The 25,403-nt window shown below is 41.2% G+C and overlaps 1 protein-coding gene across 2 annotated transcripts in view; it reads right to left on the bottom strand.

Moving 5' to 3' along the window:
• Smad4 (SMAD family member 4) overlaps positions 1–18,561 on the bottom strand; it is a 56,668-nt gene extending 38,107 nt beyond the window's left edge. The window contains exons 1-3 of one of the 2 annotated variants that reach the window (XM_041639148.1): positions 18,115–18,561; positions 2,206–2,582; positions 254–428 (exon numbers count right to left, since the gene is read on the bottom strand). In XM_041639148.1, coding sequence (XP_041495082.1) covers positions 254–428; positions 2,206–2,454 — 424 coding nt within the window. In that variant the 5' untranslated portion in view covers positions 2,455–2,582; positions 18,115–18,561. The remainder of the gene's footprint in view (positions 1–253; positions 429–2,205; positions 2,583–18,114) is intronic. The other variant, XM_041639147.1, reaches the window with a different exon arrangement.
• Positions 18,562–25,403: the final 6,842 nt, after the last annotated feature.

The raw sequence follows: 25,403 nt of genomic DNA, 5'->3' as shown, positions 1-25,403 counted from the left end.
GGTGCATACCTCTAATTCCACTACTCAAGAGGTTGAAGCAGGAGATCAAGAGTTATCCTTGACTACATAGCCAGCTCTTGGCCAGCCTGGGATGAGACCTTGTCTAAAATAAAATTTTAATTATGATTCTTGAACTTTATTTGAAGTCTTAAGTAGTCCTCAAATACAAGCTTTAAACTAGGAAAATTAAAATACTGCTAGGATCTTTTCCCTTTATAGATCTATGAAGGTTGTGCAAAGACAGTCAACTTACCAATTCCAGGTGACACAACACGTTCATAGTGATAGGGGTTCACACAGACACTATCACATTTTAAGTCAAAAGCATACTGACAATATTTAACATGTTTTAATTCATTCTTGTGTAGATCAGGCCACCTCCATAGACGGGCATAGATCACATGAGGAAATCCTTTCCGACCAGCCACCTGGGAAAAGAAACCATCATTTATTAAGTATCAGTTTTGTATTATACATTACACAAGGGATTTAAAAAAATGTTCCTATTTAATCTTCAAACTCTACAAAGTCAGCATCTGTAATACTGTAAAACATACACATGGTTTTGCTCATATTTCCTTTCATAAAACTAAAATCTTAGGCTTCTAAAAATGATATCCTTCTGAGTGTATCCATGTGCTTAAAAAAATCTTTTTTTTTTTTTTTTTTTTTTGAGGTATGAGCTGACTGAAGGCTACAGCTCACAAGTACCATAAGGATGGGGGCTGATCAAAGAGAGAGGCAGAATAGGGAAGCTGGAACTTTAGGCCCAACCCCCGTGGAAGGGAAAGGGGCTATTATGTATGTAGAGTTGATCACAATCAATGACTAAAACCTGAACGGGGTTTAGACACTTTGGGTGGCTGAGCATGTGGAGGTCCTGGAGGTTGGTCTACCTTCAGAGGGCATGGCGGTTTACCGTGCCTATGCAGCTCTCAATCTGGGGCCTATGCAATACCCTTCATAATGATAAACAAGGTTCCCTCAGCCACAGGAGATGCTTGACTAAATTAACTGAACCATGGGAGGGACTGTGGGAACCCTTTATGGACAACGGAGAGAAGCACAGGTAAAACAAGCAGACGATTATGATTGGCATCTCCAAGTAGACCTTGTCAGAACTGAACTGAATTAGAGGAGGCAAGGTGCTACCCGCCTACGCGCTTATTTATCAAGATAAAAGAAACCTCACACCTGTGAAGGTCACAAAAGAGATAGGCTGGAGCTTACTTACAGTAGGGGAAACTGGTTTGAGAGTCCCACTCCCCATCCCACCTCCATTGCCAATGTCAGATTGTAACCATTCCTTCCTGAGAATCCAAAGCTCAAAATAACAAGAACAAAGGAGCACACATCTGCAATCTCAGCACTCAGAAGCTGAGGTGGGGATAAAAAACCCTCAAGTTCCAGGTTAGGCCAAGCTACAACAAATAAATGACCTAGTCAGGATCATGGAGAGAATTTGAAATAGTGTTCAATTTCAAGACTTGCACTCGGGTTTCTAAAATGCAAAAATATGAATTTGTCATAAACTATGCCTAAAATGCAGAAATAAAATTTTAAAAATCTAACATCACTTTTTTTTCTATACTTATTCATACAAATGATATTGCTTTACATGAAAAAAATGTGACCAGTGAATGTTTCACACCATGGAAAATGTAACATACCGAGGTTTCAGGATTCCAACACATCAGTTTGACCATCTACAATACCAAAAGAGGTTAGCAGATAGGGAGAGTGTGAACTGTAATGATGGATATTGAAGAGCTAAAGGTAGTTCTCAAAATACAGGGCTTCTCATTTATTTTTCAAATTTTCTTCACTGAATTACTTTGAATAAGAATATACTCTCATCACACACACTGGCAACAGATGCACAGTCTGCCAAGAGACAGAGCTATAGAACAAGAGATGGCCCAGCATTAAGAATACCTGATGCTCTATTATGAGGAGCAGAATTCAATCCCAGCATCTGGGGATGCTCTTTTCTGCCCTCTTCCCGTATCTATACATACACATGTGCAAACACACACACAAGTAATAAAAAGAAATCTATAAATACATAACATACAAATAATAATATACAAATAAATAAATATACAAAGAGATAAAGCTCACATTAAATTTGTAAGACCTTAAGAGGAAATTTAAAAACATCAATTACTCTGCTAGCACAGAAGACAGAAAGCTCTGCAGACCAACCTGAAGCCGTCCATCCAGTGTTCTCTGTATGGTGACACACTTGCTAGGATGAGCTCCATTTGTAGTTATAGCTGTTATTAAGGAATCCAATTCATCTTTTTTCTCTTTCAGCTTCTTTACCAAACTTTCAATTGCTCTTTTTGCAAACGTTTCGCTTTCTCCACCTTGTCTATGACACATCAAACTATGTACAATGCTCAGGCAGGCATCATTACTTGTTGGTGTATTAGTTATAGACATATTGTCCATTTGTTTAAGTTTTTTTCTTTTAAATCAAACTCTCCAATTTCTGGAGTAATTCTGATCTTGTGAAGGCAGTGAAAACCAATAGCCAATGTTGCAAGAAGAGCTGTCAGACATCTGGTGAGCAGGGTAATCTGAATGAGAGAGAGTGGGGAAAGAATATATTTTACAAGGTAGATATAATTACCTGGGGGAAAGAACTGTTCCACTTAAGTCAAGGGACTCAACACTCATAGTTCTAAAAAATGTTTAAAGTGTGAAACAGCTTAACTATAAAATGTAGCTAGTTTTGATATTCCAAAATCATTAAAAAAAAATCAGGCCCTCTCATCAATGCAAAGGCACACTAAGACAAGTTTTACCAAACGTAACATTACCCCAAATCTTTACTTAGTTATTTCTGCACCCTTTCTATTTTCTATGCCAGTGCTGCAATTTTGAGCCTTTTTAGAATTCATATAATCACTTCCTCTAAAGCAGTGGTTCTCAACCTTCCCAGTGCTGCGACCCTTTAATAGAATTCCTTGTGTTGTGGTAATCTCAATCATAAAATTATTTTTACTGCTACTTCATAATTGTAATTTTGCTACTATTGTGAATTGTAATGTAAATATCTGATATGCAGGCTATCTGATGTACAACCCCTGTGAAAGGGTCACTCAATCCAAAGGAGGTTGTGACCCACAGATTGAGAACCACTCTCTGGAGTCATTTCTTAAACGTCTTTCAATTTATGTCCTCACATAAAGAAGCAAATTTTCATGTGTATTAATAGTCATCACTTATCCATATGTATAAATACAAATAAATAAAAAGATAGGGAAAGGTTTGTTCTTGTTTTGTTGTTGTTTTCTGAGACAGGGTTTCTCTGTGTAATAGCCCTGGCTGTCCTGGAACTAGCTCTTATAGACAGGCTGGCCTCAACCTCACAGAAATCTGCTTGCCTCTGCCTCCCAAGTGCTGAGATTAAAGGCGTGTGCCACCACCGCTTGGCAGGTTTGTTTTGGAAACAAGGTTTTAGTCCGCAACCCAGGCTGGCCTGGAACCCACAGCAATACTCCTACATCAGCCTCCCAAATGCTGAGATCATACTCAGCTAATAAATAGTCACTGAAGGTACACTTTCCAAATAAAGAGTATTTGCACATGGGTGGATGGAATCAGAGACTGGAGGAGGATTCCAGTTAAACTAAGAAGTTGGGCAAAGAGTTACACTCTGAATCTGGAACTAAAAGGAGAACTCAAAGGAGACAAGGCAATACGAAGTATGCTGCATACAGCATTCAGTATGGCGTACCTACTGTCTGAATCCCAAGACATTTGTTTTTAAAGGATATTATCCCAAAACACATTATATATTTGTCTGCATTTTCTCCTAATAATACACACCATAGGAAATGTAAGAAGGCAATGACAGAGGTAAGCCACTACAGTTCAAAGGCATGCAGGAGGTTAAGTAAAAAGGACAGCTCACACCCACCTGAACTGGAAAACTATTATTTGCTCCCAGAAGTGGCACTTGCTACTAGACTGTGAACTTAAAAATGAAAAATGGCCATGTACTCAGTGTGCAAAGTCTTATTTTTAAGTAATGGTGATTTATTAATGGAGAAAAGAAAGAAGGGAAACGTAAAAGAAACTACTGTATGGTCAAAAAAGAAAAGGAAAACAAAACAGTAAGCATAAATCTAGGCTAGGCATAGTAGTGAACACCTGCAAACCCAGCTACTTTGGAGACTGAGACAAGATCATAAAATTCAATGACACACACCCCACACATACACCCCTCTTTCTTAAGGCTAGGATATAGCTGGGTAATACAGTGCCTGCTTAGCATGTAAACACGCAAGAGTCAATCTTCAGACTGGAGGAAGGGGAACCCTCCATCTGACCTGATATAGCTCACTGCCACAGTTTATTCCTGTATTACAAGATCTGTGGTAGAGGTCTGATGAATATGCCCCCATAGACTCACATATTTGAATGCTTCATCCACGGAGTGAATTAGGAGGTATAATCTCAATGGAGAAGTGTGTCACTGGGGGTGGACTTTGAGGTTTCAAAAGTCCATGTTATACACAGTCTGTCTGGAGCTCTCAGCTACCGCTTCAGCTCTATGAGGGCTACCATGTACCTGCTACGGTGATAATGGACTAACCCTCTGAACCGGTAAGCCAGCTCCAACTGAATGTTCTTTATAAGAATTGTCATGGTCATAATGTCTCATGGCAGCAATAAGACACTGACTGAGGCACCTGTAGACAGGTTAAGACTGAACTAGTCATCCTCACCAATCCTAGAACAGGTTAAGCCCCACATACTGCCCAACAGGTGCAATCCTGAGTTTCACATGCTTAATTCATAGTATTTCCTTGACCTAAAACATTTACCACCATTTTAGCCACTTAATAATAATTAAGCCCTAGGCTTCCTTTCAAATTATAGCCTAAATGTTTGAATTACCCTGAAGAGTTTCTTCCCCTTACTATGTTGCCACCTTGCCTCTCGATTCCAAAGAATTACTTGGTTCCTCTCTCTCTCAAATTTAAGGTACACCTTTATTATACTTTACATATTAAATTACAGTAATTTCACTATATGTCTCTCAGTTCTAGGAGTTCAAAATATAACGTATAAATTTAGAAGTTCAAGAAAAAAAAAGTTTCACCTTAGAAATTCCCAACACCATGCAGTTCCTGAGTGTGGTGGTTTGAATAAGAACGACCCAACCAGACAGACTCTTATGTGTGTATACTTGGTTCCCCAATGGTAGAACTGTTTGGTAAGGACCAGGAGGTATAACCTTGTTGGAGGAGGTGTGTCACTGGGGATGGGCCTTGAAGTTTCCACTTTATGTTCTCATGTTTGTGCCACAACTCCCCACCACCACCACCTTATGGCTGTTGTCTGAACGAGTACATTCTCGGCTATTATGAGTGCTTTGTCTGCCTGCATACTTCTCACCGCGATGGTCATGGACTCACCTGGAACTGCAGGCAAGCCCCCAATTAAATGCTTTCTTTTCTAAGAGGCTTTGGTCATGGTGCTCTGTCACAGCAGTAAAAAGTAACTAAGACACTGACATATACCAAGTATCTATGGACCAGCGAGACGATTTTTATTCTGTGGATCTGTCTTAAGACACATTTAGCTTGCAAATAAGCTTTTTTGTTTTCACAGTTAGTGAAAATTGTACCAATGTATAATTTATTTACAGCTATTTCTCCATGGTGTCAATATTAAAGGTCATCCTTTATTAAATAGGCTGCTTGGGGTCTGACAGTATTGCAAAGGCTGTCTTAATCATAAGTTTCTTTGAATACAGTAATAACTTTGTTTTCTTAAAAGCAGCCTTCTCATATCTTGGATTTTGTTGTATTTCTTGGATCATAAGGTTCTTAATTTAGAAGTTTCTTACAAGAAAACAATTATCAGCAGGGATATATAAATGTATTCCTATAGTATATGGCTTTGGATTATGGAAATGTGATAGACGTGAGAAAATACTGACATGATTTAAATAAAAACTGTATGTTCCAAATAAGGTTCTAGCAACATAATAACCTCTTAAAATGGTCCCATCTATACAATGGGCAGTATCTGTCCTGCCCACCCTACAGACTAACCAAGTAATAAAATGCAACAATGTATAGGAAAGCAAAGTAGGAGCCACATTGACCAAGGCAGCACAGCTATGCTTGCAGTCTGGACACAGACTAACAGGTTAAGTATGAGAAAGTATGCTCAGACCAAAACTCTGTATCTCTAACAACCTAGGACACCTCCTTTGATATCTTGAAATTAAAAATATAATCTATACATTTTGAAAAATTCAACTATCCTAACTTTAGATAAAGGAGGAAAAGACTCACATAGTAAAATCTGCATTTTGATGTATGGCACACCAATGAGAAAATACAAATACAGAAGTTAAGGGCCCAGAATGTAACTCAGCAGAATACTTTTATCATGGGTTAAACTCTGGAACCCAATTTTTTAAAAAGGAGTTAAGATGCTTGTACTTTCTGCAGCCTCATAAACACGATGGTTGCATGTCAAGACTTAAGACAAGCATTATGTCGGCACAGTTGGTAACACTGGTTTTTCTCAAACGGTGGACAAATAAAGCTCCAAAGAAAAAAAGCTTCAATTAAGAAAAATTTAATTGCTAGAAATGGACTAAATACTAATTATGTTTTCCTATGTGAGAGATGCTAAGATAACTCTTCACTGCCTGTTCGAGATGCTGTCCCTTAAACCCCACCTGCAAGGACCTCTCACAAAAGTCTACAAGAACTGCAGACACTGGCTGGCTGCAGCAGTACACACCATGAGTGGCCCCAGTTAAGACAGAAAACCACCTGCCCGTAGTTCCTCAACTGTAAATTATGAACCTATCTGGGGGAGGGAGGTCCTGTAATTAAAGGTGGAGGTCACAAAAACAAGCAACAGTAATAAAAGGTTTCTGAACTCACAAAAAATAAGTAATAAACCCAAGGAGTTTCTGGTGGTGCATCGTTTCCCCACACTCAAAGTGACTTCACTGCCGCGATTCCAGATTACTGTGTTATAAACTACAGTGTTCTTATTGCAGTCTCTTGCTAAAAGGTTTAATACAGAGGACAAAATTTAATATTTTCCTACCAGCATTCTTCAGCATGTATCAAGTTAGTGTAACTTTGGATTATGTTATTTTAGAATGTCTGATTTTAAGAACTGTAATTTGAGTAGCTGACCTGAATTTCATTTTCTTTTACTTGCTTAATGAATTTGGGTTTGGAATTAGGACTAAATTTCCAACAATTTTGAAATGGCCCTAAACATACTTCTTCCACCTGGTACTGTGTATGCATGGGATGTTCATGTAGTGTGTACGCACAGCATGTAATGTGTATACACAGGATGTAGTGTGTATACACGGGATATAGTGTGTATGCATGGGATGTACTGCATATGTATGGGATGTACATGTACTGTGTATGCATAAGAAGCAGGGTTCTCAGCACTGATGATGACAAAATGAAAACCCTGACCAATTATGGAAAATACTGAAGATGTGCTATAGCAGCAAATATGCAGCAAAGATTTAATTCTTTACGTAAAAATCAACAAATACATTCATCCTATTAGTGCTAATTTACTTTGATCTTCAATAAATGAGAAATTTTATCTACAGCAAAGAATTTTTAGATATTATTATACTTATTATCAGGAAATGTCTTACCTGCATACCTATTTTTTATATGCTTATACATAAGTCAAATAAAAATATCAGTAATACAAAAAGTTCAAAAAACCTGACCTGGGCAACACAGCAAGATTTCAACTCAGAAAATATTTTAAGGCTATTTTTTTTTTTTTTGTCTTTTTGTTTTGTTTTGGTTTCACTTTGGTTTTTAAGACAAATTTCTTTTAGCTGTCCTGGAAATCATTCTGCAGACCAGGTTGGCCTTGAACTCAAGAGACTCGCCTGTCTCTGCCTCCTCAGGGCTGGAATCTACAGTTTGAGGTAGTGGTGAAATATGTATCTATGTTGTATGAAGGCAATTTCTAAAGCATGTGTATGCATAACACATCTAGAAAACCCAAACATATTACCAAACTATTAAGAACTACAAAGAGGTATAAAAGTGAATGGAACAACACAGAAAGGTCCTATCTTGACATAATGTGTAAATCAAGTTAGAATGGGCTGTGTCACATTTATAACCAACTCCCCAAATACCTACAGTTAGAGATTGATTTTGTTTAAGTTCTTCATTCGTCACAGATCATCTGGCACTATCCATTGCTCAGCTACTTTAGAGACTGACAGAAGAACTATCTTCCCATGTTGAGAAGGAGGAGAAAAGAGAGGACAGCTCACACATTGTCTTTTAAAGGTTATTACTTATCCTTGCCTTTGATTGGCTAAACAATTGTTCAGGCTTATCACATGGCCATACCCGTGGTTTCCAACAGGGAATTAGTCTTATAAGGGATGTTTGGCAATGTCTACAGAAATGTTTGGCTTCTGATCATACCATCCTAAATGTGCCTGATATCTGATAGCAGAAGCCAAGCAGGGTCAGGTCTGGTGAGTATTAGTTGGGAGTAATTTTCCTTGGTCCCCAATGAAGGTGAAAAGAGCAAAACTATCCAATCCAAAATGACAAGTGTCTGAGCTGAGAACCCTAGGCTATCACAAATTTCAAGGAGGGGGATAACAAAAAAGGACAAGGAAGCTAATTTTACCACATGCCAGGTGATCCATCATCAGAATACTTGGTAGAACAGTGCAGTCTACACATATCAAAATGGAATTGCAAGGCTAAATGGGAATGGGGGAACACAGGAATAGGGCAAAGAAATAAATCAAATATTTTGTCTAGAGTAGGCTTACATTAGCAAAGAGGAGGAACGGTAGCAACAGACTGTAAAAAAGAGACTGTGTATGCAGGTCCATGGAAGAATCAGCACCAGGTTTGGGAGGAGAGGCAAGAAGGAACAAAGAGAACTGTATTACATATACCAAGCATATAATTTTCTAGAAGTTATGTGTTTTGGTAAGTGATTATAAAACTAATACTTAGTATGAAAGTATTTTTTTTAAAAAGATCAAGAGGTTTGGTTTTTTTCAGAGGAAGGGTGCTGGCTTAGTGAGTTGAGACTAGGAAAAAATTCTAACATAAGCTTCACAATCAAGTAAAACAATTGTTCAGGCTTATCTCCCTGCAACAAGTGGCAGTCCAGATGTTACACTGACGGTTGCGATACCTCTGAGGGTAGCTAGAGAACATCCAAAAGCATTAAGTATTACGAATGCAACCAATGCAACAAAAAGTATTTGTATAGTAACTTGTAGGGTGAACTATGAGAGACAATAGGGACATGTGCTTCTGCTTACTCAAATGCTTTTCATGAACCAGTATTAAATAACCTTAGTTTAAAACTAGCATATTTTAAAACTAGGCATAATGAATCATACGTATATGTAATCTCAGCATTTGGGAGATTGAGGAAGAAGGATTGCCATAAATTCAAAGCCAGTCTGGGCTACAAAATAAGCTCTTATCTCCAAAATTAAATAAAAATTTAAAAAAGTTAAAGTTGTAGTTCAACATGGTGGTCCACACCTATAATCCTATCCCTCAGGAGTTGAAGGCAAAAGCACTGCAGTCACAACCAACCTGGGCTACACAGAGAGAACCTGTTTAAATACAGTTTGAAAAGGATCAATAAATACTATGGCCGGCATATATTCTCCTTTTGCAACAAGTCTGGTTTTCCAGGGAAAAATCTTATTTAGGCAGGCAAGACAATTCCCAACCAGAGTACATAGAACCAAACCCTGGCCACACTATCACCCAAGAGATGAAAAGAACCCTAGCCAGTGGCTTAACTTCTGATAGACAATGGGGAGGGGATATTACAAAAGAAACTGAGTCCTTGTGAAGACTAGGGATGAGCTTCATCGATAGACTGCCTGCCTAGCAAGATGCCCTGGCTTCATCCCCAGGACCACATAAGCCAGGTATTGTAGCACGTGCCCCAAATCCTAACTCTGGCAAGCTGGAGACAAGTCACAAACCTGAAATCCATCTCTAAAAAATAGAAAGGGGAGTTCCTTTTATGCTGGACCTAAGCTGAAAATAATTAAGCTGAGGATTTAACAGAAAAGAACAGGAAATCAAACCTAAAAGGCAATGTTGACAACACTGGTTGAAATTCTGAAACCAGCAATCTAGGGTCAAGTCAATGAAGTACCTGAATATTGACTGTTATATGTTCCTGAAAACATAAGAACTGAAAAAAAAAATTACATGAGTTACCATCTCAGATAAGCCCAAACATATGAATAATATATCCCATTGGTAATCTAGTAAAAATACAGAACTAGCTACTTTAAAACTGTACCTGTCAAACTGTTTTCTGACTCCCTTTATTTATATATTTGACTATTTTCTGAAACTAATTTTTAAATATGGGTTCTATCAATATTTATCATATTCCAAGTAAAACTTTAAGTAAATTTTAATTCACTTTCAACAGGCCTAACCTAAATAACTTTTATAAAAAATAACCTTTTCTAGAAACAACACAAAAGTTAGTAGTAAGAGTGACACTATTCTACATCTGTGCAAGTTTCTTTACTGTCTGGATCAACACAGACAGCTGGACTCTCCTACTTTCTTTAGCATTCAATCTGCTGCACATTTGAAAGTACAGGAAGGAAATGTGACACAGAAATCTGTACAGTTGGAAAGAATATTTTTTTTGATAGTCTTCTCAGATAATAATGGGTATTCATCTTTTATTCAATGCCAAAACGCAACAAATGGAGATTAGTGCAGGTTACTAAGTAGAATCTAAATTCTCGGTTTGTTGCATAAAAATCCACTGGGTTGGGGTTAGGGAGGTAGTTCAGTCACTAACAAGCATGAGGATATGAGTCTGAGCCCCAAACCCATACAAACCCCCCCCCCAAAAAAACAAAAAACAAACAACAAAAAAGCTAGGCATGGTAGCTATGCTTCTAATCTCAATGTTGGGAAGTAAAAACAGATCTCTGGAGCTGATACAAAAACAAAACAAACTCAAGAAAACAAAAAATAAAGTGGACCACTCTTAATAAGCAGCAGCCAAGACAATCATCTACTTCCCCATGAGCCTACCTACATACAATACACAAGAGGACCTGCACATGCACACACACACACACACACAAACACAAACATACAATACACAGGAGCACCTGCACATGAGCGCGCACACGTGCACACAAACACAAATCTATCTACATCTTTCTCTGGAAAATTTTTATAACATTAAGAATTGAGGGCTGGAGAGATGGCTCAGAGGTTAAGAGCACTGCCTGCTCTTCCAAAGGTCCTGAGTTCAATTCCCAGCAACCACATGGTGGCTTACAACCATCTGTAATAGGGTCTGGCGCCCTCTTCTGGCCTGCAGGCATACACACAGACAGAATATTGTATACATAATAAATAAATAAATATTTTAAAAAAAACATTAAGAATTGATCATTTAGGAAAAAACATGTTTGGTGAGTTATTCATATTTTCCAAATGCTGAAGCAGTTATCTTCTTGCCTCCGTCTCCCACATGCTAAGATTACAGGCATAACACCATGTTCATGTAGAACAAATGTATTTTTAAAAAACACATTCATTCCTTGAAAATCACCAACAATCACACCAGAAACACGTACTGGGAAACTAGCAAATTCACGCCGACTGACTCTGGTTTTCCAAAACCTTAACTTCTTTCATGTGAAAGATTCAACTTTTTATCACTGACAAATAAGTTACTTTCCTTTAAGTGCCGGGTTCATCTCACTCATTTCACCACACACCTGGTCTAAATGACAGGAGTGTAGCCACAGGCATTCTGCGAAGTGAAAAAATGACACCACATTTCAAAAGCAGCTCAGTCACGAAGTGGTCTTCCTAGACACAAGCAGTTCACTTGAACATGCAAAAATGCTTCGCACACACTTCACATTTAATCACACAAAATAAAGACTATTTAAAAGCTAACACTGGCCGGGCAGTGGTGGCGCACGCCTTTAATCCCAGCACTCAGAAGGCAGAGGCAGGTTGATTTCTTTGAGTTCGAGGCCAGCCTGGTCTACAGAGCTTGTCCCAGGACAGGCTCCAAAGCTTCAGAGAAACCCTGTCTTGAAAAAACTGAAGAAACAAAACAAAACAAACAAAAAACTGTTTACTTAAACCCTCACAAAGGGCATTCTTAAGTGAAACTGGAGTTTTCTTTCAAATGCTGAACATATATCTGGATGTGAAAAGCACAAAGACACTGTCTTAATTAATACATGCCAAGGAGCCACCAGTCTGCACCACAGCACAACTGGACATTGGGAGAGAACAAATGTCTCCCCCTATTATGGAAATTATTTTGAGCTCATGACCTCTTTAATAAAAGGACTGTGGGACTTCCCAGAAGTCCACAGAGCACATTTTGGGAACCACTGTTTCAAAAGGTTAGAAAGGAAGTTGAATTTTAATACCTGGCCACTGGGAAGAGGACTGTATTGGAATTCCACGGGAGCTCAAAGTAGCTCCAGTATGCGAAGGCTAACCTTTAAAAGTACAAGTCTGAAATGCTCTCAATGCCACAAAGCACTGGTCTAATTTACAGATTACCAAAAATACAGAAAATGAATTAAAACACCATGAATACACCTAATTGAAAAGTCTAATAACAAAGTGGGCTTTTTTAATATAATTATCAGCATCATTTCAATACCTACATCCATAAAATTATTCTTTCAACTACGTTTATTGTTTTTGGGGGTTTTTCTGTTTGTTTGTTTGAAAAAGGATTTCACTATGCAGCCTTGGCTGGCCTGAAATTCAGAGCTATCCTCCTGCCTCTGCCTCTCAAATGTTGAGATTAAAGACTGCCACCATGCCAGTCTTCAACTGATCTTAACAAAGTCTATAACATTAGATGCATTTAGTGTCCTAACAATTCCTAGCTTCTCTCAGCTCATTACACTTTGTCAATCTTTCCCCCAAATGATTCAACTGATACGATGACTGTCCACCATATTACCTTCTCTAGAGTTAACTAGTCAGCCAATTACCACTAATAAATACCCTTAATTCAGTTCCAAATTTATGAATATATTTTGAAGCCAGGTGTAGGGCACAAATGTGTAATCTACGAGGCTGAGGGAAGATGTCCTGAAATTGAAGGCTACGTGGCAAGACCTTGTCTGAAAACACACACATGCACACAAATATACAAGCACAAGCACATGTATATACATACATTTAATCTGAGAAAGCCCAAACTATATAGATTCATCCATATGTATAGAAATCATATTAGGAGAGCAATTACTTATCAGTAATCCTTTCTGTTTAATCATAAGAACTTCATTCAAAACATGTAAATTAGGATTTGATAGGTTCTAAATAAAACACTCCAAAGTATTGATGGTCAAAAGGTATAAACAAATACAGAAATATTAGGCAATATAAATAACCAAAACAGGGCTTTTTCCCCTATAGTTACTCCCATGCCTCCTTCATCCTATTCCCATTCTGAATTGAATGTGTGTGTGTGTGTGTGCATGTGCGCACGCATGCGCTACAGTTCGAGAACAAAACAGTTTTATTGTTATAAATAGTTCTTCCAAAGACAAGAGATGCAGCTAACTCTATAGCCCAGCTCTGGAGCAATCTCAAGAGTACATAAGTAGAGGGGCTGCGGAGGAGCTCGGTGGCACAGCACTGGTCTAATTAACCAAACGTGAGGCCCTAAATTCAATCACCAGCACAGGGAAAAATAGGAAAAAGAGAACAGTGCCCAAATGATCTCTCCATAGAACTGCCAACTAGTTGGGCTAGTTGAGCAACTTTCTCACAATGCAAAAATTAAACCCCCAACTGTACAGGTTTAATCAATGCAACTTTCCTCTTTAGGCCCAGAATACTGTGACGATTCCAAGCACACTAACCCCTGAGGATGACAAAATTCCAGGGCTGAAGAAATGGTTACCCGGTTAAGAGAATGTACTGTTTCTTCTAGAGATATGGGGTTCGGTTCTCAGCACCCACTCTGGGCACGTGGTTTTAGTTACCTACAGAGAGGCACATACATATGTCTAGTTAAAAATTATTAAGGGGCTGGAGATGTGGCTCAGCAGTTAAAAGCGCTGGTTGTTCTTCCAGAGGACCTGGATTAAATTCCCAGCACCCACATAGTGGCTCACCACTATCTGTAACTCCAATTTTGGAAGATCTAGTGCCCTCTTCTTGGCCTCCACAGACACCAGGAATGCAAGTGGTGCTGGCATAGAAGTAGGTAAAACACCCATACATAGAAATATATTTTATAATTAATAAAAATAAATATTTTAAAAAGAAATAAAATTTCATTGGGTGTTTAGATGCTAATTTAGAGATCAATTTAATGATCATAAGAAATGTAGCTTCCTAAAACTTGTCATTAAATACAAATAAACTGAAAAAAAACGGGGGGGGGACAGAAAGAAGGGGATTGGGAAGAAGAGGAAGGCAGAGATTTAAGAGCAAAACAAACATGGCAATACCTTCAAAAGACCCATTAAATTAAATGTGCAATGGACCTTCTGTATGAATGTATCACTGCACTACAAAGAACATAAAGCAGAACTGAGTATGGGATCATAGGCTGTAATCACACTGCTCAGTAAGCTGAGGGGGGGAGTCAATCAAAGTTCAAAGTCAGCCATGTAGTGAGACCCTATCCCCAAAACAAACAAAAATGAGAGGGGGAGTTAAAATCAACAATGAAACAGGTTAAAAGGACCCTAAGGTTCAACTACTGCATTTTCCTGAGCTGGTTACACAGTCCAGCACAAACCAATCAAAACTTCTGTGGTTATTAATCAGGCATCGATGTTTCGTAAAGCTCTCCAAGAAATCTCAATGTTCAAGTAAGACTGAAAATCACTGTCCCAACCCTTGAGATTAAAAAAGCAGTGAAAAGAGCTAGGAGGGCACAGTGCAGAGGCAAGACACTCGCCTGCACTCATGAGGCCTAAGCTCTACCCCCACAACAGCGGAGGCCTAGAGCAATAAGTTTTCCAAACTGGGAAAAGAAAATCCTATTTAAGATATGAATTGTATTGAAAGAGATTTAGAATCAGCTTCAAATACAATCATCTCTAGTAAATGTTTGACCTATGGACTTTATCAATTATTAAAACCAAGCATCTGATCACCTACCATTCCAGTTTTACAGAAGTGAGTACCACCTAGTCCTTATCCATCCTAGTCCTCATTCACTTCCATATCGAAAATAAATCTTCCTCGATGCCAATTACACCATGTAACAGTGTCAAGGTGACACAATCTAAAATACCTCGTTTCTGAGAAGCTGGTATTCAGCCAAAATTTCCATTACCAAAACTACACAATTTAAAATAAAAGGGAAAAACTCCAACAATTCTAAATGACTCATTAGCATAAGCTGAGGATATTAAGATGCCCACAGCATCATAACCAAAGTAGCTCATATGCATGGTATCTATACATATTTATCAGTTATCTGAAGTCTCATCTTAAGTGAATCTTCATTTAACTAATGGACAAAAACAAAACAAAAAAATCTAAATAATTTAAGAAAGCTATACTGACATTCTAGTCTAAGACCCTTAACTTTCACTTAGCACAAAAAACAATGAAGCCATTTAGTCAGGTTAGTTTTATACATGATTAAGGGTTCACCTGAGTCACTCATCCTCATGGCTTGAACAAAACACAGTGGAGGGTGGGAGGTATATATACAACCATACAATGAAGCACTGAAAAAGTTATTACAAGATATTTAAAGAGCTATCCACTCTGGAAGAATGAGAAATGAAAAGAAAAACAAAAACCTTGGCATTAACTACATGGGGACAAAACAGAACTGAAATAAGTTAATATTTTAACACCAGAAAAAGAATGTATGTTCTCCCCAAAAGAGGCAAAATTTTCAACAAGCCCAAATATGCAATTAACCCTGCGGAGCTGATTGCCCTAGTAGTGGCCCCAGTCAAGAACAGCTCAATTAGAATAGTGAATGTCAGTATTACTATAACTCTGGCTCAATCAGGAAGAAAAATAGGTTCTAATTGAGCTGGGGTGTGACAGGGCTGCATAAATTAGTTTAATACTTCTTAATTCTCTCTCTCTCTCTCTCTCTCTCTCTCTCTCTCTCTCTGTGTGGGGGGGAGTGTAAACAAAGGGGAATTCAGATACAAAATTCACCAACAGAAATACTTCAAACTAGCATACAGCATAAACAAAACAGTGACTTTAGAAAAAAACAAGATCCTAACCCAGTATAAGCAGAACTGTTTCAAGGGCAAAGCCCTCAGGAAAGTGTAGGTCCATATAAAACATAACATAATCCCATATTACTTTCACTGACTTGTTTAGCGCAAATTTTCATTAACTCTGCAAACACAATTTTAATTCTCCCCCAACTTAAGATTTACAACAGAAGCATTTAATCAAAACTATTAATTACTTTTCAAACAAACAAACAAAAGTACATGTAATACGTCTTGAAAGCAAAGCAAAGTCACTCATATTACTGCAGTCAACTCTGTTAATTCTCTTCAGAAAGGTTTCATTTAAATTCCAGCAATTTAAGCCTACGAAATTCATCCCATCAAGATCTGAAGCCACTTGGAGCCGTGGGTATTAGTCTGCCTCTGTGCACGTTTCTAAGGAGTTCACCAAAGAAAACAGAAGCCTGAGCCTGGGGGCACCTTGTCCCAGTCCTGTATTTCAGCACTTGAGAGACCGAGAAAGGATGGTGAGAAGAGTATGAAGCCATACAAACTCATGACAGTATCATGGATGAAGCGTTAGGGAGAAATTGTATTCTTAAAATTAGTATACCAATCATTTACACCTCGAAATAGCATGTACTAATCCTATCAAGTCTTTCCAATAGAGACAAGAGCCCCCAACACTAGAGCAAAGTTACTTTAGAACATCCTAAGCTACGTTCCAACTGCAAATACTTCAGGTCCTAAAGACAAGGTCAATCAGGAGACCTATAAAAAAAAAATTCAAATGCAGTGCTTAAAATTTAACTACTTTGTGGAATTTATACATTTCCGTACTTTCAAGTAAGATTCCACACGGTTTTGCCTTTCAGCATAAAATCCTGACCCTAATTCTTAAAACGTTCAAATAATCAAGATGCTACTTTGAGGAAAAGGATGCTAAATCCGACAGAAGTCAAAGATGGTTAAAAAAAAATTACCCGAGATTACAAGCCTGCAGAACATGAATTCAGGGCGTTTTCTATAACTCTTCTTTTATCTTGCTACTTTATTTCTAAGGAAGTGACAATCCCACCTTAAATTCCTTAAATTATCAAAACCTTATGACACTTTAAAAAGTAATTTAAAAATGAATTACCTAGAAAAAAATCAACTTTAAAAATTTTAAAGTTTACTCCAGCTTTCGTGGGGGCAGTTGGGAGGAGCTATCAATCAACAGCCTCCCTCCTCGCAAAGGAACCTTTCAAGTTAACTAAACACGCCCATGTCTTTGAAAAATCTGGCTTGAGAAATCATAACAGCAGTTTGGGGTGCTGAAGCCAACGCCCTCCACTCTCCACTAATTTCACGCTCTGTGCATGTAGCCCTAACAATAAAATAAACTACGCCTTTTATTAGAAGACACGTTTTATTAGGGGAGGGAGGTGGTGCAGTTAGGCGCTAAGAATGTTTCCCGCAAGCCGCCATCACCCACAATACCCAAAAAGTAAACAAATCAAAGCTACAAACGTAAACTGAAAGGACACAACCAGGAAGAGAAAGTGGGGACAAAGAGAAAAAAACAAACACTTGCTGCTGGGGGGAGGGGGGCCACGAGGACGGACGGACCCGGGGCACCCCGGACACAACGCACTCCCGAGCTGCCCGACGCCACGGCCCGGGCCGCGGCCAAACTCCTCCCGAACAACAAAGAGCGGCGGTGCAAACGGCGCTCGACTTCCCGGGACGGCGCGCCTCACCGCGAGTGGAGTTGGGGCCCCGGGACCCACGGGCGAGCACGCGGAGATGGGGCGCGCGGGGGGCGACCCACCCGAGCCTCGCCGGGCCCGCGGGAGCCCGCCCTGGGGCCCGGGCCAGGGGACGACCCGCGCGTTTACCTGGGCTCCGCACCGCCAAGCCGTCGCTTCCCGGGTCCCGCCCGCGGCGTCCGGGCCCAGGCGGCCCCTCTCCCCCGCCGCGCGCGCCGCGGACCGCGCGGGCCGGGCCGCTGGAGCTCCGGAGCCGCCCCGCCGCGGGGGGCCTCGCTCGCGGGCCGCCGGCTCCCGTCACGCGTTCCCGCCCCCCCGGGGGACGGCCGCGGAGCCGAGCGCGACGCGGGAAGGGCCTCCCGAGGACGGCCGGACCGACGGACGGAAGGCGGGCGGGCGCACGCACGGGCTCCGCCACCCGAGCCGCTCCGTTACCGCAGCGGCGACGACGACCAGGGCCGTGTTGTTGCTGCCAACTTGTCGGAAGGCCACTGAGCATGCGCGCGCGGGGACCACATCCGGGTAATTTCAGGGTTTGGCCCTTTTCCCCCCCGCAGCGCTCCTTTCTCCCGGCTGCCCCCGCCTCCCGCCCAGATCCGGGAGGGTCCCAGTGCGCAGGCGCCCGCGGGCAGCAGCGGGCTGCTCGCAACCCTAGCCCCGGCAGGGCCGGCCCAGGCTGAGCGCGCAGAGCAGAGCGGCGGCGGTGGCGGCGAGTTGTAGTTTCGCGGACTGTTTAAAGAGTACGCAAGCAGCGGCGGGACAGCTCAGGATGTGCAATGGGCAGGGCTGCCGGGTCGGGTTGGGACTTTGAAGACCTTGGTGGGCACGGCAGCGCTAACTGCAGGTGTTTGTAGCAGTTCACTTTGGAGGGGGCGAGGGGGGGGGGGGGCGGGGTGGAGTGTCTGTCCCTTTCTTCCCACCGACCCGGAATCGAGCTCAACTTGGTGGCGCGCGGTCAAGGAATCACGATCAGGGGCCTTGGCCCGTGTTGCCAAATGTGAGCAGTTGGAATTTCGAGTTGGAGGCGACCTTCCAGACCTACTGTACACCTGCTGGGTAGGTTGTGCAAGCTGGGACGTATAGCTCAGTTTCAAACTTAACACCTTACAAAGCAAAGTCAGAATTTTCTCCCATTCCCTAGGTGGCCGGATGGCTGAATATCTAAAACATCCAGGGCAACCTAAAGGGAAAATTCAAGATTTGATGTCTATGTACAAAGGCTGTTTCCTTCGCAGCACCACGCTACAAAAGTCAAAACAAAGGATAGTCATTTGGTGGCAAAAGACCCACTCTTGATTTTAACTTCGTAATTATTTTCTTTTCTAATTTTATGACTTTTGTACTCAGTGATTAGAACACAGGCCTACCACATGCTCCCTGGGTTTGATTCATAGAACACGCATGTAATCCTATCACTTGGGAGGCAGAGGCAGGGGGATCGCCAGCCTGCTAGGTCTACATAGCTAATTTCAGGCCAAGAACTAAAGAGTGAGACCCTATCTCTAAAATAATTAATTTAGACGTCCCAGAAAACATAAATTATTGGTGTCTTTTTAAATTTTTCACCAACCTGAAAATGCTTCCATCAGGATTCCTTTAAGACAAGCTATTAGACCAGTTAAGTCATTTCTTAAGCTCTTCTGGGTGAAACTTTACACGTGTTTTTCCACGTCTGACCATCCCAGCCTGGTCTAAACCTCTTCAACAAGAAAGCCCTGAGGTTTTCAGCTGAAACTGGTCTACTCCTGAGGTGTAGGAAGGCTTTTCAAGGCTATGCAGAGAATTCATTTCCAGACAGTGTGTGCTGTTTCTTCACCTCCAAAAGGCAGCTGAGGGCAGTGTTTCAAGACTGTCCTCATACCTTACAAAAGAAAGTCAAAATTCTCTCCCACTATTAAGGTGGCCCAATATGTAAAACCCTCAGGGCAAGCCAAAGGCACTTGGGATTTTTTTATCCACAGGGATCCAAAAATTGGTATCTGTGATGAGAAAATGCATTACTTAAATAATTCTATATTAAATTCCTTTGCAAATCCAATACTTTGTTGTCATCAAAATTGAAGGGTACAACAGTGACTGGACTTGGTGGGTTATAAAAAGAGGAGGAGATGAAGTTGGGAGGGTGTTGTATTATGAGCAGCAGGGCTGCATCCCCGGCACCCGGCCACCCACATGACTAGCTTATGCCCCGAAATAATTACACGGAAACTGTATTCTTTTAAACACTGCCTGGCCCATTAGTTCCAGCCTCTTATTGGCTAGCTCTTACATATTGATCTAACCCATTTCTAATAATCTGTGTAGCCCACGAGGTGGCTTACAAGGGAAGATCTTAACCTGTGTCTGTCTGGAGTGGGAGAATCATGGTGACTGCCTGACTCGGCTTCTTTCTCCCAGCATTCTGTCTGTCTACTCCACCTACCCAATTTTCTGTCCTATCAGGCCAAGCAGTTTTCTTTATTAGTTAACCAATGAAAGCAACAGATAAGATACAAGACCCACCTCCATCAGGAGGGGGATATGAGGGTTGGGAGAATTCAGGAGCTACTGTAGGGAAAGTGGAAAAGGTCTATACACAGTGTATACATGTATGAAACCCCACAATGAATACAATTGAAAGATGGAAGGAAGATCTGTCAGCTGGCAGATCATTAAAATTGATTGGTTGTGGATCAGTCTGTGAGTCCTTGGGAATATACTTCTGAAAGAAGTCTGTTAAAGTGGAATATCATTGCTAACATCGAACTTTTATGTCAGGTATCTGTGTCTATCTAATGCGTTACTACAAGTTAGAGGATTAAAGCAGTACGCTCTTATTCTCTGTTCCTGAGTCCAGGCATAGCTCAGCTAGGTCCTCTACAGGGCAATGCTCCCTACACCCCGGCCTCTTGGTTCCGTGGCCTTTGCCCTAACTCAACCATGCACTCCTATGGTGTTATTTATGGGAGTCGTATCAAACTCTACACCTTCATAATCAAAGTTTCAAACAGCTGATACACAGATCACTACCTCTTTTTTCCAGATCACTCTATCAACTACTCCAAGTTCTTAAGGAGTTCAACTCTCACCTCTGTCTTCTCAAATCCTTGCCTGGCTCTAGCTTCTGCCCAGCCGTGATAGTCACCCTTGCACATATCCTCAGCCCCTTGGTTTTCTCCCTTTTTCCTGAGTTCAGCAAAAACACAGTCCTGATTCAAGCTGGCTTAGACATTAGGACCCAAGCATCTGGTCCTAGACATTAGGACCCAAGCATCTGGATATAGCTATAGGAAAACACAATACTTGCTTTCATTTTATCACTGTGAATCTCAGGTTCCTACCTCCCCCTTCCATTCTTTCTAGATTTCATTCTTCCAACCTATACATCTTCCTCTTCAAGGAATTGCCCTGCTTTCTGTTTCGCTGAGGGCATTAAAGCAGTGAGACACAAACCACATCTACCCTCATCGACACACTGGCTCTGTCTCCACCTTGCCCCTCATGACACAGTTAGATTTCCGTGTGCCCAGCTATTGTGTGAGAGACTTTTTCTGGGGAGAAACGACTTACTTATCTACTCACTCCAGAAAGGTAACCCAGGAATGACCAAAGTAACTGTTGCACACAATCCAACATGGTGAAGCAATGAGTCTGTTACTAACTGGAGTGTGGATGAGTGATTACTGAATAGAGCAGTACTTTTTGAGCAATGACTCAAAAAACAGCTGCTTCTGGAAAAGCTCACCCCCAACACTGATGATGGCTCATGAAAGCTACAACCCCAGAACTCTGCACAGCTTGCAGGCATCTCCCCCAGATTTCCTCTCTGTATCTTGGCTGGTCAGAGTATCCTCCTCCGGTATTTGGATTCTTCTTCTGTGAAGCTGTGGAGGGGCCTTCAAGAATATTCCCATCAGGAAAGCTAAATATGACTGTGGGAAACACTAGGGAAGGGAAGAGCAGGATTTGTGTGATTTGAAGGAGACTGGAGAAAGAGGGGCAGGGCATTAACTGAGGAGGAAGGAAGTCAATACAGAAAGGGAGGGAAGAGGGCAATATAACACTAAGGGGCCTGAAAAAACCATAAGGAATCACCATTATTTATCTTGACATAAATGTACGTGTAAGTTTATGTGTATACATATAGAATGAAATTTTCCCACTTGAGTTGACAATGCTCCTCCCTGCAACTAAGAATCTTAAACTAACAAAAACTCTTAATGCCAGGCGTACAAAACCTCTCAAGTTGTTGGTCTAAGAGCTTCCCAAAGCAACAGACCATTGCTGTTGCCCTTGATTACCTCCCAGAGGGACTACTAAGTTATCACACACTTCAGGCACCAACACAGACGATCCAGGCTGAATTGATCTGAAAGCCTCTTCGCGAGGTCTAACTTTCATAGAACCAGGAGGTGCTGTGCAAGCTTCCAAGGGTGGGAAGCAACCCATACTTCTACGCAACTATGACTTCTATGAACCACAACACCAACCAGCATGGCAGGACAAACCAAGAGTGCAATAGTGGCATTCATGCCCTAGAGGTAAGTTACAGTTGTCTACTGTCCCTAAGACCTGATCAGCAGGAGAGAAACCATGCTTGAGACTGGAAACCCAGCCAATTACCCAGAGCCAGTGAGCTCATGGATCTTAGAGGAGAACCACATGTCAACAGTTTACCAAACCCTACCTACCATTCTAATATTTACTCTTATACCGAAAAATAAATGTAGCTCCCACCCCTCGTCAGAAACAAACAAACAAAAAACAAGCAAAAAACCCTCTTTGTAACAAAGACCATTACAGAAACCACAACCAATCAAAATGCAGAAAACAAGTGATCCTAGAATACTAGGCCCATTTGACATATCTATGACTTAACTCCTGAACCTAAGACTCAGGGAACATCAGAAAAGATGGGGAAGAAAGACGGCAAGTGCCAGAGGACCAGGAAGTCTGCTGTGAGATTGTTTCTCCTAGAAATGTCAGGGAAGCTTCACCAGTGATACCTCAATAATATGGCTGCCTAAGCAAGACCCAAACAAATGCAACACCGGTAGACATGCTCACACAAAAGGGAACATCTCACTGGGCCCCTGAAGAAAGAACTAATGGATGTTGAGACCAGGGAAACAGTCTTCCCCAGGGATGAGTGTCTTAACTGGTTATCCAATACTAAGTGGTCAGCCCTGAGATCATAACATTTAAGGAATACTAAATACTAACTAAAATCTGACCAAGTTGTAGTTATTTATTTAAATATATATATATGTGTGTATATATATATACACACACACACACATATATATATATATATATATATGCCATGAATTCAAGAGGGAACAAGAAAGGGCGTGTGAGAATAGTGGGAAGAAGAAAAGAGAAGGGCTAAATGATGTAATTTTATTTTAATTTTTTTAAAAAAGCAAATAAAAAAAATCTTCCAAGTTTCTACTTTCTCAGGCATGTGACCTTTATTTAACCAACTGAGTCTCATGAGCCCCTCCTCCCTCCTAGAGGAAGTGTTTGAATTCAGAGGAAGCTGCTATGAACTGGCTGATGCTAGCTCTCCGCTAAAGGTGGCAGGTGGGTCCTAATCCCTCTCACCTTCACTCTGACCATTCCCTGTTTTCTGTATTACCAGTGTTTCGCCTCTGCTGGTCACTCCAGATGCCCATCAACAGCCGTTATTTTTCTACTCCTGCTAAGCCTTCTCTTGTCCCCATTTGTTCTGTCAGCTATTTTCTCTGCTTCCTCTGCAGCAAAACTCCAATAGTGTTCTACATAATAATACTTTGTTCTTAGTTCTCCCATGCTAGGAACATGCATAGAATATCATACTGTTCCTAAAAAGTCCAAAAAGAAGTAACCTGTGTTCAGATGAACACCTATAAGCTGGGGAGACTCCTGAGAACCCAGCACCTACATAAAAAGCCAGCCATGGTTGTATCTTCTTGTAGTCCATCATGAGGAAGGGGGGGACAAAAATATCCCTAGGGCTCACTGATCAGGCAAACTAGCTTAATTGTTGATCCCCAGTCCTGGTTGAGAGACCCATTCTTCAAAAACAAGGACAATTCCTGAGGAAACTCACCAAGATTGACCTCTGGCCGCCACATACATACATGTTCACAAATGTATATACACATTGCTATATACACAAGACATCTGCAAACATGTGAATACACAGAAGACTGCACACATGAAGTCATAGATGCACCTTATTTTTGTCAGCCGAAATGGCAGGTCTTCCACTTCCCTAAAGCTCCTCCCATCATGCTTCACTCCTTACTACTTTACCGAAACAACTTTTGGCAAGGTTAACAATGAGCTTCATTTTGCTTACATCCAATGGTTAAGTCCCATCTTGACATGCTTTTTATGACAGCTGACACAGCTAATCACTGGGTTGGGAGACCTGCTTGGGGTTGTTTGTTTTAGGTTTTCTAACCTATTGATTTCCCCTGTCCCTCTTTCCCTGTCATTTTGCTTGTTCCACCTCTTCTCTCAAACTGTTTAGCCTTGCGCTGAGTGGCCCCAGGCTCATCCCTTAAATTTCACCTTTGCTTTTTAATCTATACATATTTTTTTCTCAGTGATCTCATCCAGTCTCTTGACTTTCAGTACCATCGCAGCTGTATGATGTCACCAGATGATGACAACTGTCAAATTTATATCACCAGCTCACACTTTCATCTGAATTCCATATTGTGCTTATCTGCCACATCTCAAACTCCACATGTCACAGACTGAACAATATACCTCCCTCACACCGTGACCTCATGCCATTCTCTGGTCTGTTCTTTCCCCTTCTCAATGAAATAGCTAGAAACACATCACCACCAGGCAAACATCCTGACATGTTCTCTATGGTCCCACCAGTCAGGAGGCTGGAAGCTTCATTCCAGCCTGAGTTAAATAGTGAGGCAGTCATGGAGAGAACAGGGCTGCTTCTGGGTGGGCAGCTCTGTGGTGAGGCACTTGCCTACCTTACACAAGGCCATAAGTTTGATCTTCAGTACCCAAATAAGTAACAGAACCTCAACTCATTTCTTCACTAATATTCCTCAGTTTGATCCGAGTAAAAATCTATACCCCTCTAACAGAGTTCCGTAGGATCGGCACGGGCAGGCCTGATCATTGTCTCCTTCCTCTCCCCTTTCATTCATCCATCAGTATGCTCCACCTGCTTGGTGGAAGACACCACACTTGCTCCCTCTGAGCAGGCTCTGTCCTCTGTCCGGTACACATTTCCGCCAGAGGCCTACATTTCTAACTTCTTCCCTCCTTTGGCCAAAGTCACCTTCTCAGTGGGGCCCACCAGAACCTTTCTAAAATTCGCAACCCATTCTTTTCTTTTATTTTTTTCTGGCAAGCTGGGGGTCGGGCCCAGAGCTTTGCAAACGCTAGGCGGGCACTTTATGGACCTATATCCCCAACCT

Source organism: Microtus oregoni, unplaced genomic scaffold, assembly GCF_018167655.1.
Source record: "Microtus oregoni isolate MIOR12 unplaced genomic scaffold, Mior012 000057F_ref0000458, whole genome shotgun sequence".
NCBI lineage: Eukaryota > Metazoa > Chordata > Mammalia > Rodentia > Cricetidae > Microtus > Microtus oregoni.
This window is presented reverse-complemented; position numbering and strand designations above follow the sequence as displayed.